The sequence below is a fragment of the Branchiostoma floridae genome, chromosome 19, assembly GCF_000003815.2.
Source record: "Branchiostoma floridae strain S238N-H82 chromosome 19, Bfl_VNyyK, whole genome shotgun sequence".
In the NCBI taxonomy this organism is placed as follows: domain Eukaryota; kingdom Metazoa; phylum Chordata; class Leptocardii; order Amphioxiformes; family Branchiostomatidae; genus Branchiostoma; species Branchiostoma floridae.
In genome coordinates, this window is record NC_049997.1 from 14,653,620 (window position 1) to 14,673,405 (window position 19,786).

At 39.9% G+C, this 19,786-nt stretch overlaps 2 protein-coding genes across 4 annotated transcripts in view; one reads left to right on the plus strand and one right to left on the minus strand.

The window, feature by feature from the left end:
• Positions 1–12,526, plus strand: part of LOC118406381 (E3 ubiquitin-protein ligase Mdm2-like) — a 15,009-nt gene extending 2,483 nt beyond the window's left edge. For 2 of the 3 annotated variants that reach the window (XM_035806361.1, XM_035806362.1), the window contains exons 3-12: positions 1,958–2,032; positions 2,586–2,719; positions 3,833–3,885; positions 4,485–4,589; positions 5,040–5,135; positions 5,578–5,765; positions 6,642–6,818; positions 7,600–7,692; positions 9,323–9,441; positions 10,254–12,526. In XM_035806361.1, coding sequence (XP_035662254.1) covers positions 1,958–2,032; positions 2,586–2,719; positions 3,833–3,885; positions 4,485–4,589; positions 5,040–5,135; positions 5,578–5,765; positions 6,642–6,818; positions 7,600–7,692; positions 9,323–9,441; positions 10,254–10,632 — 1,419 coding nt within the window. In that variant the 3' untranslated portion in view covers positions 10,633–12,526. The remainder of the gene's footprint in view (positions 1–1,957; positions 2,033–2,585; positions 2,720–3,832; positions 3,886–4,484; positions 4,590–5,039; positions 5,136–5,577; positions 5,766–6,641; positions 6,819–7,599; positions 7,693–9,322; positions 9,442–10,253) is intronic. The other variant, XM_035806363.1, reaches the window with a different exon arrangement.
• LOC118406382 (histone-lysine N-methyltransferase PRDM9-like) lies at positions 11,336–17,724 on the minus strand. The gene is made up of 3 exons (XM_035806365.1): positions 15,829–17,724; positions 14,456–15,409; positions 11,336–13,753 (listed from the first exon to the last, which is right to left on the minus strand). Exons 2-3 carry the CDS (start codon positions 15,404–15,406, stop codon positions 13,307–13,309), a joined length of 1,398 nt encoding a protein of 465 aa, XP_035662258.1. The 5' UTR covers positions 15,407–15,409; positions 15,829–17,724; the 3' UTR covers positions 11,336–13,306.
• Between the last annotated feature and the right edge of the window lie 2,062 nt (positions 17,725–19,786).

The window sequence follows — 19,786 nt, forward strand, 5'->3', positions numbered from 1 at the left end:
ACTTCCAGTTTGAGACGGTCCTGATTTGTGTGTTTGACACAATGTTACCTTGGCAAATTGTTTCGTTCTGGAAAAATGCTAGCCGACCACACAAGGAATGACAAGATAACCTAACACTACAGTCATACGTATTTGCTGTTAATTTTCAAACTTAGCTGCTGTCCCTTTAACACATTGACAGAGATTTCTGCATATCTTTAGATTTTTTAATACTGTAAAGAAAATGTGTCTGGACAGATCAGTAATAGTTGTCACTCAAGACGTTTTTGATTGTTTATCAGTTGAACTGTATCAACAAAGAACAGGGCAGTGTGCGCACATGTTCTGAACCCACGTATACGTGCAACCCGGGGTTAATTACTACCGCATGGATCCATGGGTTTTCGGACTCTTGTCCAGACTTGCGTCTAGATTTTTTTACCACGGGAATGTACGCACGTTTTATCTTAGGACGGCTCGTGTGACGGATTTCAGAACATTTGAAGCCAATTCCATCTTAATTAAGTTATATCAGAAGAAATATGAGTGAAGACTTGCAAAACTGTCTGCCTTTATGTGTCGAAATGGAAAAGGTATGTGTTTCTTTTTGGAAATCTTACGGTTATAGGCAAATTTAACTTGTTTGAACGTGAATACCGCGACAGATGCCCCAGTTTTGTCTAAAGGTGAAACAATTTCATGGCCTTCATTCTAGATTTAGTATTGAACATCAATCTTGTATAGAGTTGCTAAATAGTTCAACCTTGTCGGTCAGCCTTGCAAGAGCAATCAAAAGGAAACTTGCATATTTGTAGAAAAGTTACCACTTCCTGTCTAAGTGCCAAGAAATTCCAGCTGAATCGACCGTTGTACGTATTAGTTGGCTGGTACAAGTCTGGACTTGCCTCTAGCCTACATAACTGTACGGCTTATATGACAGTTTGACCATGGTAAATCTTATGACTTGCTGGACTGAGCGGTCACACAGACTTGTGTGGAAAGGTTTTTGCAAAGAGAAATCATGGCTTTGACCGGATTTCAGGTTGGTCTATTCGAATATAAATGATTGTACTGTTGTCAGTAGTAGTACATGTATCTGTGTTATATGATCTTGTTGCCTAGAATAATAAGGCAAAGTCATGATTTAGCTAAAACAAAGGATAGATGTAATACTGCTAATCATGGGTTTGGTACATTGTAGAACCATTGAAGATATATGCTTTCTAAGGTTAGATGCAGCTTTTTTTATACCCTCCAAGCATGTACAATGTAGTTTGTGGTCCAGCAGGTATTTTTAGCCTTCCACCCACGGCTGAATTTGAGACTAAATTGAGGCATAGTTGGCATACCAGACATGATTACTAGGAAGTAGAACAGTCTCAAGCAATCTGTTCTGTAATTGCATTGCACATTGTGCTGATTGCACCATCATATGCAGGGTACAAGTTCAGAAATGCAAGAATTACTTGTACAGGTCTCTCTATAATAACTGTTTCATGACAAAGCCTTAAAGTTTAACAAGTTTTTTTAGACAATGCAGCAAAAGATTCCATGTACAGTATTCCCCCCAAAATAACCTTCGAGTACGTTTTTTTGTATTTAAGAAAGAAATGAATGGTATAGCTTTTAGAATTTTATGTCTTGTGGATTTAATACCTTCTCTGATCGCAATGTTGGACGTAGAACACTTTGTTGCACAATTAAAAAGTTCCAACACTTAACAAATAACTGAACTGAACTGAACTGAAACACTTAATCAAATAATTGACACTGTATGCACAGTATCATAATTTTAGCCTATATACCAAACATAATACTAGTAATTCACAGAATTTTGAAAGTGATAAAACTAAGCAAAATAAACTGAAATGTAATGCCTATCCTACCAACCTTAAGTAATATACTAGGTGTGCAAACGTACCCATGTAAAGATTGCACAGGTGATCAAATACCTGAAACTGTCCCTTCTGTACCACAGGTGTGCCCCAAGCCAGCCCTGCTGAACTGTCTACAGAAGGTGGGGGCAACAGGGACGTGTTTCACCAGGAAACAGGTGAGAGAAAAGAAATAACCATACTATGATTTTAGTATAAGATACATACATGTACAATGTACATTGATATAAACTATGAAAGCAATAGAATTCCTCAACAAACATTTGCATTTTTTTCATTTTTATGGATGACTTTTGCAGTGCTTTTTTCACAGCCTGAACCACAGAAGTAGCCTGAGTACCATAGTGACCACTGGCTCATTCCTTTTGCTTGCTAACGACAAGCATGCGAAAGTATTGAGCCAGCGGTCACTACGGAGGATGGTACTCCAGAAGTTTCTTGGATGACTTGATATTGGGAATCAGACATAAAACTAAGTACTGAAAACTCATTTTTTTGTGGAGATTTGATTTTATAGTAGAAGGGAAAAAAGGTTTTTACCGGGTACTTCCGTGGTTCAAACAATTTTGTAGTACTGTGTTATCACATTGATAACACATATCCTTTATACGTGAAGTTACGAGAGAGGTCACCAAAAGTTGTAAAGTTATAACAACTGTGAATATATCAGGATTTGCATTAACTTATAACATCTGTTGTTTTATTTTGCAGGTATTGAACTACTTGATACAGTACATGGGTGAGCGCATGTTGTACGACCAGAATAACCCTCGAGTGATCAACTGCAAAGATGATGAGCTGGGGAAGGCCTTGGGAGTGCCACAGTTTACCATATACAATGTCAAGTAGGTTCATTATGGTTTTGCAGTTGCACTTATATGCATACTAGTACATAAACCAACTCTTTAGTAAGGCTGATTTACAGTTTGAACTGTGCCATGTGAAGTGTGATATAGGGTATCCGCAGGTGATTCAATCTGCAGCCTCTAAACACTGGTTCCCTATACAAAAAAGAGGAGAAAGCAACTACTTTTCAATAACTCAACTTTCTGACGTTACTGGCACACAAACATACCGTCATATGAAAGCCCGACATCTCAGCTATCAAAAAAAACATTTCGCCATGAATCTAACGGCACGGACTTCTGGGAAACTGAAAAATTGATCATTGACCTCAAAACCGCACCACAACCCAGTGAGGAGGCCATGTGCTAGGACAAAAAAGTCCCAACTTTATACGCCCTAACAACCACAAAAACTCAGCTTTTTGGCCCTAATCAGAAAGTAGAAACCCTCCCCTAGCCTGTCACATCCACCTCAAAACTGCCAGGATTTCTACCCATTTGACCAGGAAAAAAATCTTCAAGTTTTAGACCCTGAACTACATTGGACCACCATCAATTTGCATGGTGGATTGACTGGCGGATCCCCTATACTGTATAGGGTGCTACACTGTGGGGTAATTGATGTATGTCAAAGGTGATGGCCCTTGAGACAATAAGAAAACAGGTCTGAACATCTATGAAGCATGGTCTAGACAAGAACTGTTTACAAGATTGGCGCAGTCACAAGTAGTTCAAACCAAGAACTGGTTCACACGAGCATACATGTATGTATCTTGGCAACTTAACTTTAAGATACATGTAACTTCATGTACATGTAAGAACTGGGTAAGCCATTTTGAGAATGGCTGATGGTATAGGCCAAAAGTTGGTAAGTAACTGTTTTTATTAGATCTTAACTTTAATCACGTTGTCTAACTGTAAATTCCTTTACTTTTCCAATGTCCTTATTTTGTGCTTTATATTTGCAGTAAAACAATTCTGTAGTAAAAAAATTACAATTCTGTAGTACAGAACTGATTATGAATACAAACTATATATGTATAGACTAAGTACAAAATTAATATGTTATATACATATTCCACTGATTAAGGTTGTTCATGTTCTGTCTTACAGGGAGGTGCTAGCAGCAAATTGTGTGCCCGTGACTTCCCCACAAGTAATACAAGGTAAACTCACCATGCCTTGTCTAAATCTACTCATGCCTGTACGTAATGAATCCATGTGTTCACCATACACTTTGTCCCCAGTACTTTTCTATACTGAGAATTGCAAAAATCGATTAGGTACAGTTCCAAAATACAAAATACATGTATCATCAGTGTTTAATGCTGTCCCTAAATACACTTACACTGAAATAAATATAACTTTTTGACATGTTTTGCTACTGAAAACTTGCATTTCGCTATTCCTACCACAAAGATGGACATTTAGCAATATTTATAAAGGGCATTGAAATCGATGCCTTTCAAAAATGTGGGTTCTAAAAATTTATGTTACTCTACAGGTAATAATTATCATTGAAGACAACAGGTTACTTTGTGAAATAACTCAGGTCCAGACCTGTACCTAAACCTCTGGACCTGAACCTAAAACCTGTTCCTACAAGCACATTGTATACCCATGATGTTCCGCTACACGTCCCTATAGCTGGTACATGTGTATGTACTTAATGTATTGTGGAGAACAGCTATTTTTGTCTACATAATACAGCATCAGTAGCATTAACCACTAACCCGTCCCTATGCCTGTTATGTTGCACCCATAGCTGACACCATACCAACGGCCTCCCAAGCAAAAGTACATTACACATTGCAACATTCTGTTGCAGAGGGCAGAGAGCCATCCGTTAAACCCAAGACACAGCAAGCAGGTAGGTGGACAGTACTTTCACTGTTCTTTTAGCCTGTTAAAGGAAGTTGCTTTAAATTTCCTTTCTATTCTGTAAATTCTGTTTGACACACTAAATGAACCAAGGAACCCTTAGTATGCGTTCGGTGCTCAAATTGTTACTGAAGTTTGTTGAAAGTACCCATGAAGCTCCAAAGATTTCTGACCACAACGGTCAATTTGGAAATCTACAGCTAGCTTCTGGGTAGGCTACCCAGAAGAAAAGGACTTTAGTTGCGGCTTGCTTTCGCATTGTTTAACAATGCTTGAAATGTGACAAAATGACGCAAATATATTGAAAATTAATTACAAGTGTCACTCTGACTGGAGATTTTGAAATTCAGAATATTTGTTCCTTTGGCGACAAAATTTAACAATTATACATCCCTTTAAAGTTTGTATTGACCAGTGTTGAATTTTTCCACTCTGTCAGAATGCCAGGATGAGGCCATGCCAGGACCTTCCACCGTGCCACAGAAAGCTAAAGAGAAGAGAAAACACAGGAGGAGAAACAAGCTGAGTGAATCTGGTATGGTTTTTTCTTTCAAAGAATTCCGAATCTTCCTCACCAATTATAACATTTTGCTGTTTGCATGACATGTAGAAATGCATAATGCAATGGCATAGACTATCCTTACCCGCTGCCATCAAAATGTCTACAGAAATTCAAAATAGAGACATCATTAAAATCAGTAAAGATGCGCATATTTTACCGACTCTGTATTCATTGGTCAAATCACTAAATACTGTTATGGTTGAACTGCTAATTGTGGTGGACAGTCAAATTTGATCTTTTCCCCTTTCCTAAAAAAAGAGTTAAAGTGGTATTTTCGTACACAGCAATCTGTAGCACAGTAGTTACACAAAGGAAACATATCTGGGGATTCATAAATTCACTGAAGACACCACAAAAAATAACACAAAAGTTTGAAGATTTATGGTATATGAAATTGTTCTGTTGTTCTACACAGAAAAATCAACAAGTTCGACTGGATCCTCCACCAGGAGAAGACGACACTCCTCCTCTCTCAGTCTCAGTCAGACACTGCAGCTGGACGAGGAAGGACCCAAGGGGCTGCCCTGGTTTTACTTCGTCAAGTGCCCGAAGGAGAGTGAAAAAAGGAGTTCAGGTTCCTGCACTGAGAGATGGAGCATAGATGTGAGTGTTGTATCTGCCTTTAAGAGTAGCTATAAAAGCAGCTTTATCAATGATCTGTTTGTTTGTCAATGTCATTCTTTATTGTTTTAAAGAAAAAGACAATACAAAGAATGTGCATGGCACAAAAAATATCTTCTTCCTGTTGGCCTAATAACCAATAGAGAATTGGCAAGTCACTGTGCTGAAGGTTAATGATTAAGAGAACAGATATTTACAATATGATTCTTTAAAAATAAGATGTACAATTTCATATGGTGGATTAGCCCTACATGTGCATATAAAAATTCCTTTATATAGGTCAAAGGTATAATAACTGTACAATGTATTTCAGGATAAAAGATAATGAATTATCTATTCAATGGAGATGACCATTTATCAAACCAACTACCAGTAATTCCAATGGAAACTTATCTGAAGAAATGCTATGAAACAACCAAATAGTTGGATATAAACAGGTCAAGTCTAATGAGTGAGCTTTGTTTAGGGTTACTGCATACATGTATGTACTGCATGCCTGATGTTGGTACTGTATTTTGATTGTTTAGGGCCACTCCACTTCATGGTCTAATTGGCCATACCTGTTGGTACTTTTATCCTTAGGGCTACTCCACTGCATATGTGCTAACTGGTAGTGTCTGATGTTGGTACATGTACAGTAACTGTATTTTAATTCTTTAGGGCTACTCTACTGATTTTGTTAGCATGTACTAATTGGGCATATCCATTCTTTGGTACTTTTATCGTTAGGGCTACTCCACTGCATATGTACTGACAGGTCGTGTGTAATGTTGGTAGTACTACATGTATTTTGATTGTTTAGGGCTACTCCATTTCATGTTCTAATTGGGCATACCTGTTGGTAATTTTTTTCCTTAGGGCTACTCCACTGCATATGTAGCTGACTCCTCTGATGACCTGTGGTTCCTGGAGGAGGATTCAGACAGGGAGGAGGTACCGGTGATAGACTGGGAGTTTGAGCTGGACTCAGACTCCAGCGAACCCTACAACGATGATGATGATGAAGAGGATTCCAACATGGATGGAGAGGAAGAGGTAGGATTTTATTTTGTCAGAAAAAGAATTTGATCACTGATAATCTTTTCTATCATTTGATCAGAAAATGTTCATAAGGCCTAGGAAAAAATGTTGTATTTCCTGTTTCCCTACCTACCCTAGAAAAACCTGCTGACCCTAGACTTTTTTTGAGTGGGCAGTGGAGTCACATAGCTTCCAGTTAGAATTTTTATTCAGCCTACTTCCCATTGAAGGAGAAACACTGCTTGTCCTATCTACTGAAGGATAAATGTATCTATTATGCACAAAAGTAACATTTGACATTGAAAGACAAGTATCCTCATGCATTACAGTTTACTATGTACAACTGTATTGTTATATGTCACACTTGAGTTTTGGCCAGCATTAGAAAAATTACAAGAAAACAAAAGATAATCCCTGCTAGTAACCCTATTTTTTTCAGGACTGAGATAGGAAACAACATTTTTCCCTAGGCCTAACATATGATAATTAGTTGACCATAGGAAGTGTGTCAAAAGGCCTCTTTCCACTAGCTATAGGCAGCAATGACTCAGCATCATTTGAGCAACCAAATTCGGATTTATTGGACCCTTGATTTAATAATTGGAATATGATACGTGAAGCAAAAGTATGATTTGAAAGACAACACAAAGAAAATTTTTGTCTGTAAAATTGGTAGATTGATTTGGTCTCACAGCAGTTGCCTCTAGTGAAAAGGGGATGTAACGTGGAAGTGAACATCATTTGTTTTCGACATAAAAGTTTGGCCTTATGTGATGATGATTTGTTTGTCTCACAGGAGTACTATGTTGAGATGATCAGGTGCTCTGACAATGACTCCTGTATGGCTGATGAGTCTGAAGAAAGTACAGATGAAGAGATCACAGATAAGGTGAGACTTAGGATGTATTGTGTTCAAAATCTGCATCTTCTGTACCGTCATGGGGGCAAACCATAAGTAGCGTGTGTGTCCAGTGGTTAGTGGCCTTGCCTCTGGAACTAGAAGCCATGAGTTCAATTCCAGCTGTTGTCACTCACCGGACATGCACACTACCAGGAATAGTTGTAGTTCTTCAGACAGGATGTTAAGACATGCTCCACTGTTCAATGTGCCTGTCGAAAAGAGCTAGCGGAATTTCCCCGGTACAATGAACCTGTAAATACTGTACATAGCGTCTGTCCTCTCTGTCCCGACCAGTTGAAGACTAGCTCTTCAGTGACCTAAAACTGGATCGAGATCACTTTCCTTTTTGCATTTTGCGACTTGCAGTCGCAAAATGCCTTCTATCCATAGTAGTCGCCGTTGTGATGGGGTGATGGGGTGATGGAGTGATGTTGAGATGAACGGACCTGTTCAATCCATGCCAAACATTTCTATACCTGTTAAAACAGGCCTTTCTTCAACATGTTCGCACTGGCGCAGTGGTTAAAGTTTACGCATTCTAAACCACTGCACCCGGTTCGAATCCTGGGAGGTACATTTTTTTTTTTCTTTTTTACACCATTAAAATACTAATTTTTACATCCATTTGGCCACACCAATTTGTTTCTTTGGTTAACGAATTCGCCGCTTCGTTTTTTTGCCGAATAGAAATAAAAAAAAAAAAAAACAACTTAAAAATGCCGCGCAACAGAGCTCACTCAAAAACAGGCAGTGTAGTGAAATTTGCTGCAGTTCACGCAAATTTTAACAGGTGGCGTCTAGATCTAGATTCAGGCACATATGTGAATCTCTCCATGCGCCAATATCAGGTTTAGTTACTCTGTTCTATTTATATGACATTCTAATAACTAGAAAAAAACGTTCACACACGCAAACATTGGCAAAATGCCAGCTTTTTTAAAAGCACTTGTTTTCAATCCTTGGTTGAGTCATACCAAAGACTTCAACATGGTACATACTGCTTTTGCTTTCTCTGTTTAGCACTCAGCACTTTTGCTAAGTCATAGGAAAGCATATAATGGCAATTGAACACACACCACTACCTGTGGACTAGCTCCCTGCTGTAGTGTTTGTACGACTGTGTGGCTCAAGGGCTATAGAAATGAAGATGGGTACTGCCCTTTACACCATTTGTAGGTACATGTATGATGTTATACTTGTATACAAAATATTGTGTTGCTTTAAAATTCATACCCCACACTAGTATACTGTGTGCATTATGCAAATCCTTAAACACATCATGAAACTGTGTATTTTTGAATTTTTTCCCCAAAATGATTAGGACAAAATGCCATTTGGTATGAAGAGTGATGGATGTCACTCAAAACGTCTGGAAGTAAATATCCGTTTTTATCCAGTTGTAGAGATTGAATTGTATTTGAATATTGCTTACCTGGATGTCTAACCTTCACAAACGCGCCATTTGGTATGAGTTGACTAAGACTTTATGATATTGTACTTGACGTGTATAAGAAATATTGTGTTACTTTAAACTTTATACCCAGCACCAATATATTGTGTGCATTATGCATATCCCTAAACACATCATGAAATTGTGTTGTTTTCCCAATATTTCCAGGACAAATGGAAATGTGACAAGTGTCCGATGCGGAACAGTCCGTACCAGCGCTACTGTTCTCACTGCTGGGCCCTGCGGAAGGACTGGTTCCCTGAAGTTCACAACTCCAGCCAGAAAAGGTTGGGAACTTAGTAATACTTGTACCACTGAGTCCTGATTTACTACTATGCAAATTTGATATGTGATTATGTCCTAAAAGTAATCAAATGGAACAAAATGATACATTGTCTTCACTGTATCTAGTGTGCAAGTACCAGTGTGCATTATGTGCATACAGACCCTTTCTGAAGGCAGTACATATATGTAGAAGCTTCACATCATTTAGCATAGTCTTCTTTAGACATACCAGTTTTGTACAATATTATATATTTGAACAAGGTCCGTAATACTGGACTGTAAGGTTTTATCCACTCACACTAGGATGGACTCTAATCTTTTCGTATCTTAAAAGTGCTTGTGTTGTGGCTCTCCTCTGATATGGGACCTTGTGACTTTCCCAAGGATACAAGATTTAGCCTCCTAGGGATTCGAACCCAAAACCTTTAGATTAAAGACAACAACCCTAAGCACAAGACCACCTTATTGGTACATAATATATTCAAAGCTTAACTGAACTGAACTGATTTGGCTGTCGTTGAAGAGGTTTGAACGTTCATCAGTCAAGTATGAATACAGTTGCAACAATTTTCTTCAGTGATGTTTTTTTAAAGGCATAGAGACATACCTCCAAATTTTCGATATCTTGCAGCACATCTTTTTCAGGGATTGACCTATAGCTAGTCTTGCGAGAGAGCACGAGACTAGGTGCAGTCTTGTATAGACCATCTGCCCCTTCCCCCCGCCTCCTTGTGGAGTAGGGTTGGGTAGGATTTGGCTAATTTTACCTACAATGTACATGTACACTAACTTACTTTTTTTGTTATACCCACAGCACTCTCCAGCGTTCCAATTCCTGTCCAGAAGCTCAGTCCACGGAAAACGACGGTGCAGGGGAACCCTCGCCTGGTGTCGTGTCCCCGCCGGAGCGTACCATCAGCACCGACAGTGCCTTCTCTTCCCTCGGGAGCAGTTCCCAGGAGGTTAACAGCACGCCTGGCGCCACGGGCGTGAGTCAGGACCACGTGGGGACTGTAGTCATGGAGCCCTGTATGATCTGTCTCAGTAGACCCAAGGTGGCCAGTATGGTCCACGGGAGGACCGCACATCTCGTCTGTTGTTACACCTGCGCCAAGAAGCTCTACAAGCGCGGGAAACCGTGTCCCGTGTGCCGGAGACCCATCCAGATGGTTGTCAAGACTTTCTTTGCGTAGCGCCGTCAAACTGGTTGTTTTGATATATGCACAAATGTGAAGGTCAGCGTATATGCTGAGAGCTTGGCTTGATGCTTTGAAAAGAGAAACGCACAAGGCATCTTTAACAACATATCATGAAGAACTTGTGTTGGGAAATGTGTGTCAAAGAACAGTTGAAGGCTTTATGGTAAATTTGTCTATTTTTACAGGGACGTTATTTTGCTGCTTGAGAGGTAATGGAGGGATTTGTTATTAGTTTGTGGTTGAGATGTAGTAACACTGCAAGACAGCACACATTCACAGCAAATATGCAGCAAATGAGTACATTTACAGTTTGTCAAAGCTCTGTTGTATGCAGCATTCTAAGATGTTTCTGAAAGCTGCTAGCCCAAAAGAATGACACTCCTCTCTTTCACAATGAAGATTCCATACTGTAGCCTGGATACCAGCCTCCTTAGGGTTACGTTGTGAGCTATGGAGTCAACTTGAGCCTAAACAGGATGGCACCCAGGCCACATCTACTACATGTACAAGCTCAGCTGCATTTATTAACAATTTAGCCAAGACACCATCTTCCCATCTGTTCTTCTTACTGGCAGCTATGCAGAGTTGTGTAAGGTAAATATTAACATAATACATGTATGTTAGCATCATATTGATGTCTAAAACTTTGAATTGAATAAGTTACTGTCCAAGTGTCTACATATAGAAGGCACACAAATTTGTCATTTCATGATGTATTATATTGTCATTGTAACTTGTTGCAAAATTATCGTCTGTTGTAAATAGCATATTGTCATTATGGTTTATTTGTGAATTTGAATCTTGTGGTGAGTATGACGTAGGTATTCACTCTCATTGTAATGTTAGAAAGAGGTTGGTAAGGTAGCGTTACATACAGTTTACAGTTCAAAGTATTTACAATGGGCTACTCAACTCTGAAAACAGATATAATTTTGAAAACTTGCATTCAGTGAAAAGAATTGTTCTGTTGTGACAAACTTGAGCTGTTATAAGTACAGTTGAAGCGATTACTTTGTTTCAGATGTTGTGTTCAGCTGAATGGACAATACTTGTGATCGCTTGCTTGCAGCATTGAATTAACGATACTGCTTATCCTGTGTGTTTCCGAACAACAGTAAGCACTACTGTATGTTTGTGTTCTTTCATTTCGTTCACATTATGTTTTCCTTGCCAGGTTTTGAATTGTTATGGTTTGGTTTGGTTGGAGTTGCATATTGAAACTCTCTGACTTTTCAGTGATGTATCACTAGATGTACATGTACCTATTGGAATGTATTTCATAGACTTGAATGAGAAATATTAGTGACGTACAGCTCCTGATGTAAGCTATTAATTTGTTATCCATAAAAAATGCATTGTAAACACTTATATTTGGTTGAATATGTTACACATTTCAATGTTACTATTAGATCTATGTCATAGGGCTATTTTATGGATGCATTAATTTCTAAGGATTGGAATTTCTTCACAGATTTTGAATTGAAGGTTACAGCCATGTTGCAAAGAATGTATTCTGTAGATTCTATCTTCCACAGAAAGCAACTGGGTGTATCTTGCAACTCAGGTAAGTTGAAAGTTAACCTTCTTATGCAGAAAATGTGACAAAGTCATATTACAGTTTCTGGCTAATTCTGTTCAGCTTTTTGAAAGTTTGGCTAGAGTTTTGGCCCTCTTTTCAGTTTGGACCTGAGAGAGACATTGGAACTTTTGACTTGAGACTTTTGTTTTGGAACCAGCAATGAATGCTGAGAAATTTCTGGAATATGTTTTGTTACCGAGGACATTTGATTGTATTCTTGAAATAAACACATAATATATTTAACAATGAAGATTGAACACTGCTTCCTATGGAAGTACAAATGTAAATGCAATGTTATGTTATGTTATGTAAAGCAAAAAATAATAAATCTTACTCAAACATGTCTGTGTTGTAAATCACTAGTATATATTAATTAATAATGTAACGAAATCAATATTCCGGATGCCCTCTGAACCATTGCGCTACCATGCTGGTACAAAGGACTGTGCAACTCGGAGCTGACATTTACTTTACACCAGTCACCAGTGCCATCCATATAAATATTATGGGTATCAGACTATACAGAAGAGAAGTGATCAAAGGAAAAATCTACAGTTAGAATAGGATGGATACCAGACTACACTGACAAGACCATACGCACAGCAATCTAATTAATGATTTGAGACCTTTAGAATATGGCTTACATATACCAAAATCACAGTATATAAAGTACAATATAAAAAAAACTTTGTGCTCATTCTACAGAAATCAGACACAATTTCTTTCATAGCACCTACATTTGTAGTGAGTAAAGTTACCATTTACAGGATCAAACTCGGGGTAAAGGTTGAATGTATAATAAGAGAAAGGGGTTGACACTTGACAGGATCATGAGACGTTATTCACAAGAGGTTGTAAGGTACGCTTTGATTGTTGCAGCTGACTTCTGACTGAATCCCAACAGTTCCTGTCAATAACGAGCAGTAACAGCCAGCCAATTAGTGCAAAACAATTTGTTATTGACAGATACATCCTGTCAATAGTACAAAACAAATTTATGTTGATCCTGTACAAAATGTACATCCTGTCAATAGTCAACATTTGAAATATAGACCATAACTGTAATTTTAAGCATTAGATACAGTCAATTTACATATGATACTTGTCACTGGCGTGGTTCCTCTTGTGTCTGATGAGACTAGTCTTGTCTGTAGTCATATGTCCACACTCCTCACACATGAAGGGTTTCTCCCCGGTGTGTGTTCGCATGTGGTTGGTCAGGTGCGTCCGTCGGATCGCCCTGTAACTACACAGCTCGCACTTGTAGGGTTTCTCTCCCGAGTGTGTCCGCAGGTGCCTGACCAGGTTGCACCTGAAGGCCGTCCTGTGCCCGCATTCCTCGCACATGTACGAGCGCTCGCCCGTGTGGCGGGTCATGTGGGTGTCCAGGTGGACCTTCTGGGAGGCCGAGTAGTCGCACTCGGAACACTTGAAGGGTTTCTCGCCGGTGTGCGTCCGGATGTGGTGCTGCATGTTGACTTTGACCTTGGAGGTGTATTCACACTGCGGGCATTGATAGACGTCTTCTTCGCCACCCTGCAGACACAAAGTAATATTTGAATGAAAGCTCATCTGTGTTGGTAGAATCCATAGTTTAAGCTTTATCCAACACAAGAAGAGGGGTATATGGGGAGGCCATATACATTAGGGCTCATCAACCCTCTCTGAACTGTGACGGTGGCAGGTTCCGTCTTCCCGCCATTTACAATTCGTCGTCACTTCCGACTTATGTTTGACCGAAAATTTATGGTGAGTTCTTTCCATTTGTGTTGGAACAAAGCTTAAACTTAACAACTAAAAATTCATACAGTCACATGTACATGTAATAAGCTGTTTCATGGTTTGAACTTCACATACACAAGGTTAAAGTTAAGGCCCTTGACTAGCAATTGTAAATGGTCACATATTAACCATAAGGCAACACACAGAACATATGCAGATCAAACCATGAACTAGCTTATCAATAAGACTGGAGCAACAGAATATATCAAAGGCAACAAGAAAGATTTAGTGTGGGCTATTGTCATACTTTCTCATAGCAGTTTTTTTTTTAGTTGGCAACAGTTGCTTCATTAAACTTAAAAAGGGGGAGTTGACAGAACAAAGAATTTCAAGAACAACTCCCAATTTGGTAAACTAATAGTAACAGAATAGCTCTCACAAAAGTTGGCCTCTTCTGTTGACCACAGAAACACAGTTCTACGTACTATTAGATACATGTATGAAGGGATACAATACCTCACAACCATCCTGACTGCCTTTGCGGATGGCCTTGGGTACTGCTGCGAAGTCGGAATCTTCATCAGAGCCCGACCACACTTCATCGATCTTCAACTTCTTTTTCTTTGTTTTCGTCCCCCTCTTGGTTGGTGTCGCCTTCCTCGGCCTGCGTCGTTTTCCGGTCACCAAAGACGACTCCTGTGGCTTTTTCTTAGAAACCTTAACATCTTCAGAAGTACTATCCTCAAGTTGTGCTGAATCTTCAACATTCGTGTCATTACTCTGAGATGGCTTAGGGCAACCACCAACTGCTGTATCATTCTTGGTGGGAGCATGTTGCTCCAAGGTCTCTGATTTGTTGTGATCCCAGGTTGCATCTTCAGTGTTCGGTGGCGGCCCTTGAACCATGACAATCTCCGTCTGATGAGAAGTTTCCTTGGACTTGACATTGAAGTTTGCCTCCATACTCTCCTGCCTTGTCTTGCTGAATGATGCAGTTGGCTTGTGCATCGCTGTGAACGTGGGGAAAATACTGAAGTTTGTGTATTCCTCTCGTGCAGTTTTGTTGGCGGAATTCTCTACAGACGTCGAGCTATACTGAGTGGATGGGATTGGTGGGGACCAGATACTTGACATTGTCTGGGCGTACGCGCTCGGGAAGTTCCCTTCGTTTGCAAACTGTTGCATTTCTGTGCGCGGATTGGCTGGGAATGGCATGCGTTTACGCTGTTGTTCGCCCCAAGCAACACCATAATCCACAGCTTTTTGAACGGCTTCTGGATTCGCAGCACGGTACTCGTATTCAATTACGTCGCGAAGGACCGTCACTAGGTGTTCCCTACTGCTGTATTCGGTGCTGATATTTCTCCGGCCCAGTTCTATGAGAAGTTCCTCCAAGTACAGTCTTGGTAGAACGGCTAATGTCACATCCTTGGACAGACCGCAAGCTCTGATTTCGGGAGTCGACATTTCCTAAAAAGCAAAAAGAGAGTAAGATACCAAAACCTGACGTTCTGCTGTAGTACCAAAGAAAACCACAAGGGGCCCTAAATTTAATCATTTCTGCGATAGGAATTTATGTCTAAATCACATACTTCATGACAATCCATCCACAGCTTTATCGTTATCATTAATATGATAAAAAAATAATAATAATAAATACAGACGCTATCAAAACAATAACGGTCTAAGGTAAAAGAAAAACTCGATATAAGGTCAAGCACGTTAGATATTTTTTGTCAACAAATGTCCCACCCCTCTCAACCAACTGCAACACCTGCAGAATCAAAACAACACAGTCGAGAAAGACTTAGCGAAAATAAACAAAGAAATCGGTGCTAATCTCTACTTCTACACCCCAAATTTTGTTTATAACAGTCTAAATTCCTCACCTAAAACTTCCAAGCCGATGTCTTGTCCACGAAAGTCAAAATATCTCGAGTAGATTGCCGGAAAACAGACTTACGGATAAAATGGAGGGGAGCGAAAGACAGAATATGTAGGGTTCAAAGGTCAAAAGGCCACAAGGGTTGACTTCACCTGATCCTCTGATTCTGTCGACGTCTGTCAGTCAAACATTCACAGCATTCACACCATCATCATAGTTCACCATGATGTACAGTTAATTGCCTGATATGAGATAGTTAACATTTTGGCTAGCAAAAGGACTCAACGATACGCAATTAAATAACTAGAGTTCGGAGACCTAATGCAAATGAAGATGTGATGCAAATTACTAGTACTTCGTTGCCATCGTTTCCAGGTCCGTCAAGACCCAACGAGCTAAGAACTAAGTAGAGGAAAACGTAAATTCATTCTCAGATGTTCGCTCTGTGTGGTATTGTGTATGTCTTGTTGATACGCTCAATCATAGTAGAAAGTGGAATGGAAGGTCCAGTTTTAGCTCACAGAAGAGCTATTCTTTCACTGTCGTGACAGAGAGGACAGCCGCTATGTAACGTTACAGTAGTTACAGGTTCATTGTACCGGGGAAATTCGCCTAGCTCTTTTCGACAAGCACAATAAACTGTTGGCCACGACTAAACGTCATGTCCTAGGGACTGCAACCCTTTCTGGTAGCATTACTTGTCGGGTGAGCGACACAGCCGGAAACAAACTCACGACTTCTAGTTCCACAGGTAGGACCGCTAACCATTGGACTACGCACGCTACCTAAATATATACATACATACATATTAATACTTGATCAGTTTAACTAAATATAGTATTATCGGAAGGGTCTATCAATGACAGCCGTAGGAATCGGAATAATGAACAACGGTATGACCTGCTACTGTGTTGACTTGAAACTATGTCCTTTTTTTGTCTTTAGACCATGGGGTAGCAGCATTTTGCAACTATACATTTCTGTACGTTAGACATACGCCATACATGATGAGACGCTTGATGCATATCGCATGCAGCATGGGATGGAAAACATCTTGTTTCTGCGAAAACTTGATTTCATTTGGATATTGATGAACTGTGACGTATTTTTGGATACCAAAATTTAATAATCTGTTTCGTTTTATATACACACCCTGAATTTCTCTTACCGCTTCAATACGTCGGTAGTTGGTCACATGTGCTTTCAGAAACAAAAAAGTCGAAAATGGACATTGATCGAAGTAGTTTTCAGTGACTTTTCTGGACACTGGTCATAAAAGAACCTCCAGTGAGCCAAAATATCAGTGTCAAAAACATCACGTCTCACACGGATTGCCATTACCAATCTGCTCTCCCAGACAGACAATTTCAGTCACAAACATGCATGTCATTTGCTCTGCTTGCTTCTGAATGTCCATAGCCTGGTATCCAGCCGTATTATGATTCTATTATGGCTACCAAGTCTCTTCTGTCTTTTCCATATTTGCGGAGATGATAGAAGAGACCCGGTAGCTATAATACGGCTAGATACCAGGCTAGAATATTCAATATCCAAGGCTCGACTGCTCATGCCCACCCGCGAAGCCACCCACGTCATGTATGCAGCAAAATTGTCTAGAGAAGTCAACAGCAAGTACACATTCGGACTTACAGATCATCATCGGACAGCGTTCGACTGCCCGGGCCCGAATTGGACGCAAAGCTAGGTCTGTTTACCATTGTTTTTCTGTCACTTTTTGTCACTTGCAATTAGCCCTCGGGCAAGATCTTGCAATAAACTAAATTTAACAGTGGCGATTTTTAAAAGAAACGTTTCTATCGTGGATCTTACTGTGGCTACGGGCAAATCTAGTATCGTCCTATGATCAAGGCGCGTTGTTTAGTACAGAAGAGTGAACCTCAGCAAATGCTGCAATGATGAAAGTTCTAGTCATCTTGTGTGCACTTTTTATCATCATTGTGTGCGTGGCTACAACCACCAGGAGTGAAGCCCTCCCTACAGACTGTATCGAGTCAAAAACATCGGTTACTGGTGCGCTGCGTGTGATAGTAACGTGTACTGGTCGAGAGTTGACCAGCTTCCCTGACGACATCCCGCCTGATACTATTGCTCTGAAGCTAACGGAAAACAAAATCCGTCATGTTCCACATATTCCACTGCTGAAAAAATTGAACTTGTTGTTCGACTTGAGTAAGAACCTGATCGAAACTCTGTCTTGGCGGTCACTCTGCAACATTTCTGCCGTGAGTCGAATCTACTTGAATCGAAACAGGATCGTAAACGTCGAATTTGGGAGCTACATCAACGAGCTGAGAAATCTCCGGTATGTAGATCTGGCATGGAATAGGATCGCATCCTTGGCTGAAAGTGATCTTGGACTGCCCTTGATGAAAGCAAAAATCCACCTCATTCTCAACCCGTTCCACTGCGACTGCAAGCTGGCATGGCTAATCAACAAGATGAAATGTTTGCGAGACAGTGGAGATGATATTGGGGGAGCTAAATCATGCAAAGCCTCGAGCTCCTTTCTTTCCAACGCGCACTATCTAGGCGGAACTGGCTCCATGTACTGTGCCTCACCACGTCAGTTACATAAAAGGCCTCTGTCATCAGTTTCCATACCTGGGTTAGCTTGTGCAACGATGCCTCCATCAACATCACTGAGGATTTCAACGCATCAGCAAATGAGTGGAAATACGGATGTTGATAGCGCCACCGAGACTATGGACAGTTGAAAAATCTGTCGACTGACCTGCTCTGTCGTACTGAACTGTATCTGGTTTATCATTTCCACCAACATGTATTGTTTTGTGTTTTGTGTTATTTTTTTGAAAGTGTTCTATGGTGTAACATGATAGAACTGTTAGTGTTACATTATTCGCCGGGACGGCTCAAGGTTAAGCCATGGGGGAGTGTAGGGATGGTGATCGGAACCGTCCACATCATCATCATCATGACATCAGCCGGCCTTGTCGGGATAGTTTTAACCGCCTGTGTGATCTTAGAGTTAATCAAATACCGACGGTTGCAGAATCTCCCAAACAGGGCAGCAAATGTCCTTCAGCACCAGAACACCGTACCGTTTCAAAACCCTGTTTACGAATACGCCAGCAACAGCGCCGATCAAACTGGACCAACATCCTCCATAGAACTATCATAGCTCGCCTTTCATAATCCAGCCTTGCAAATTAAATCTAGACACACTTAGTTCAAAATCCTCCTCCGCCAATACAAAATGTGTCCTATCACAGCAGCAAGTCAGCCTGTTTCCCAACGCAGGCTCAAAAACCTGACCATTATTATACCATATAATTACAACTCACTCTTGTACCAGCTCACGTTTACATTCAAGTCTTTCAAAAAAGTTAAACATTTTCTTGGTTTCTTAGTATAGTGTAAGAAAATTAGACGATGCCCGACGTGTGTGAAGAACTGGGAAGAGACAAGAATCTTTTCCGACGATCGATTGAGTTGAGTTGAGTTGAACCACATAGTTTCCCAAAATTGTCTCTGGGTTAATGAATTATTTCTTGAGACCAACTAATGCCACATCAACAAAGTCAAAGATATAAAAGTCTAGCCGTAAAAATCTGTTGGGATCAGTATGTAGAAGTGCTTGTTGTGTTTGATGAAGTTGTACGGATTATTTTAAGTCCAGCGTTGAGGTATTATTAGCCATCCAGATGTTTGGAAAGTAACTTCAACATTATATTGTGACAAGTCCCTGTCATAAGAAAACTTGTGTCTAGATCTAGAAATCAGTATTAAAATGTTTTCTTGTCAATATGTGAGTATATGATGTTAAAAAAATCATACAAATATTGAGAAATGTATTTTATGTTTTGTTTCATTGGGAGTTGGGATTAGTACAAGTTCCTGTTATGACAGAACTTGTGTCTAGATCTAGAAAGCATTATTAAAATGTTTTCTTGTAAATATGTGAGTATATAGTATATAAAATC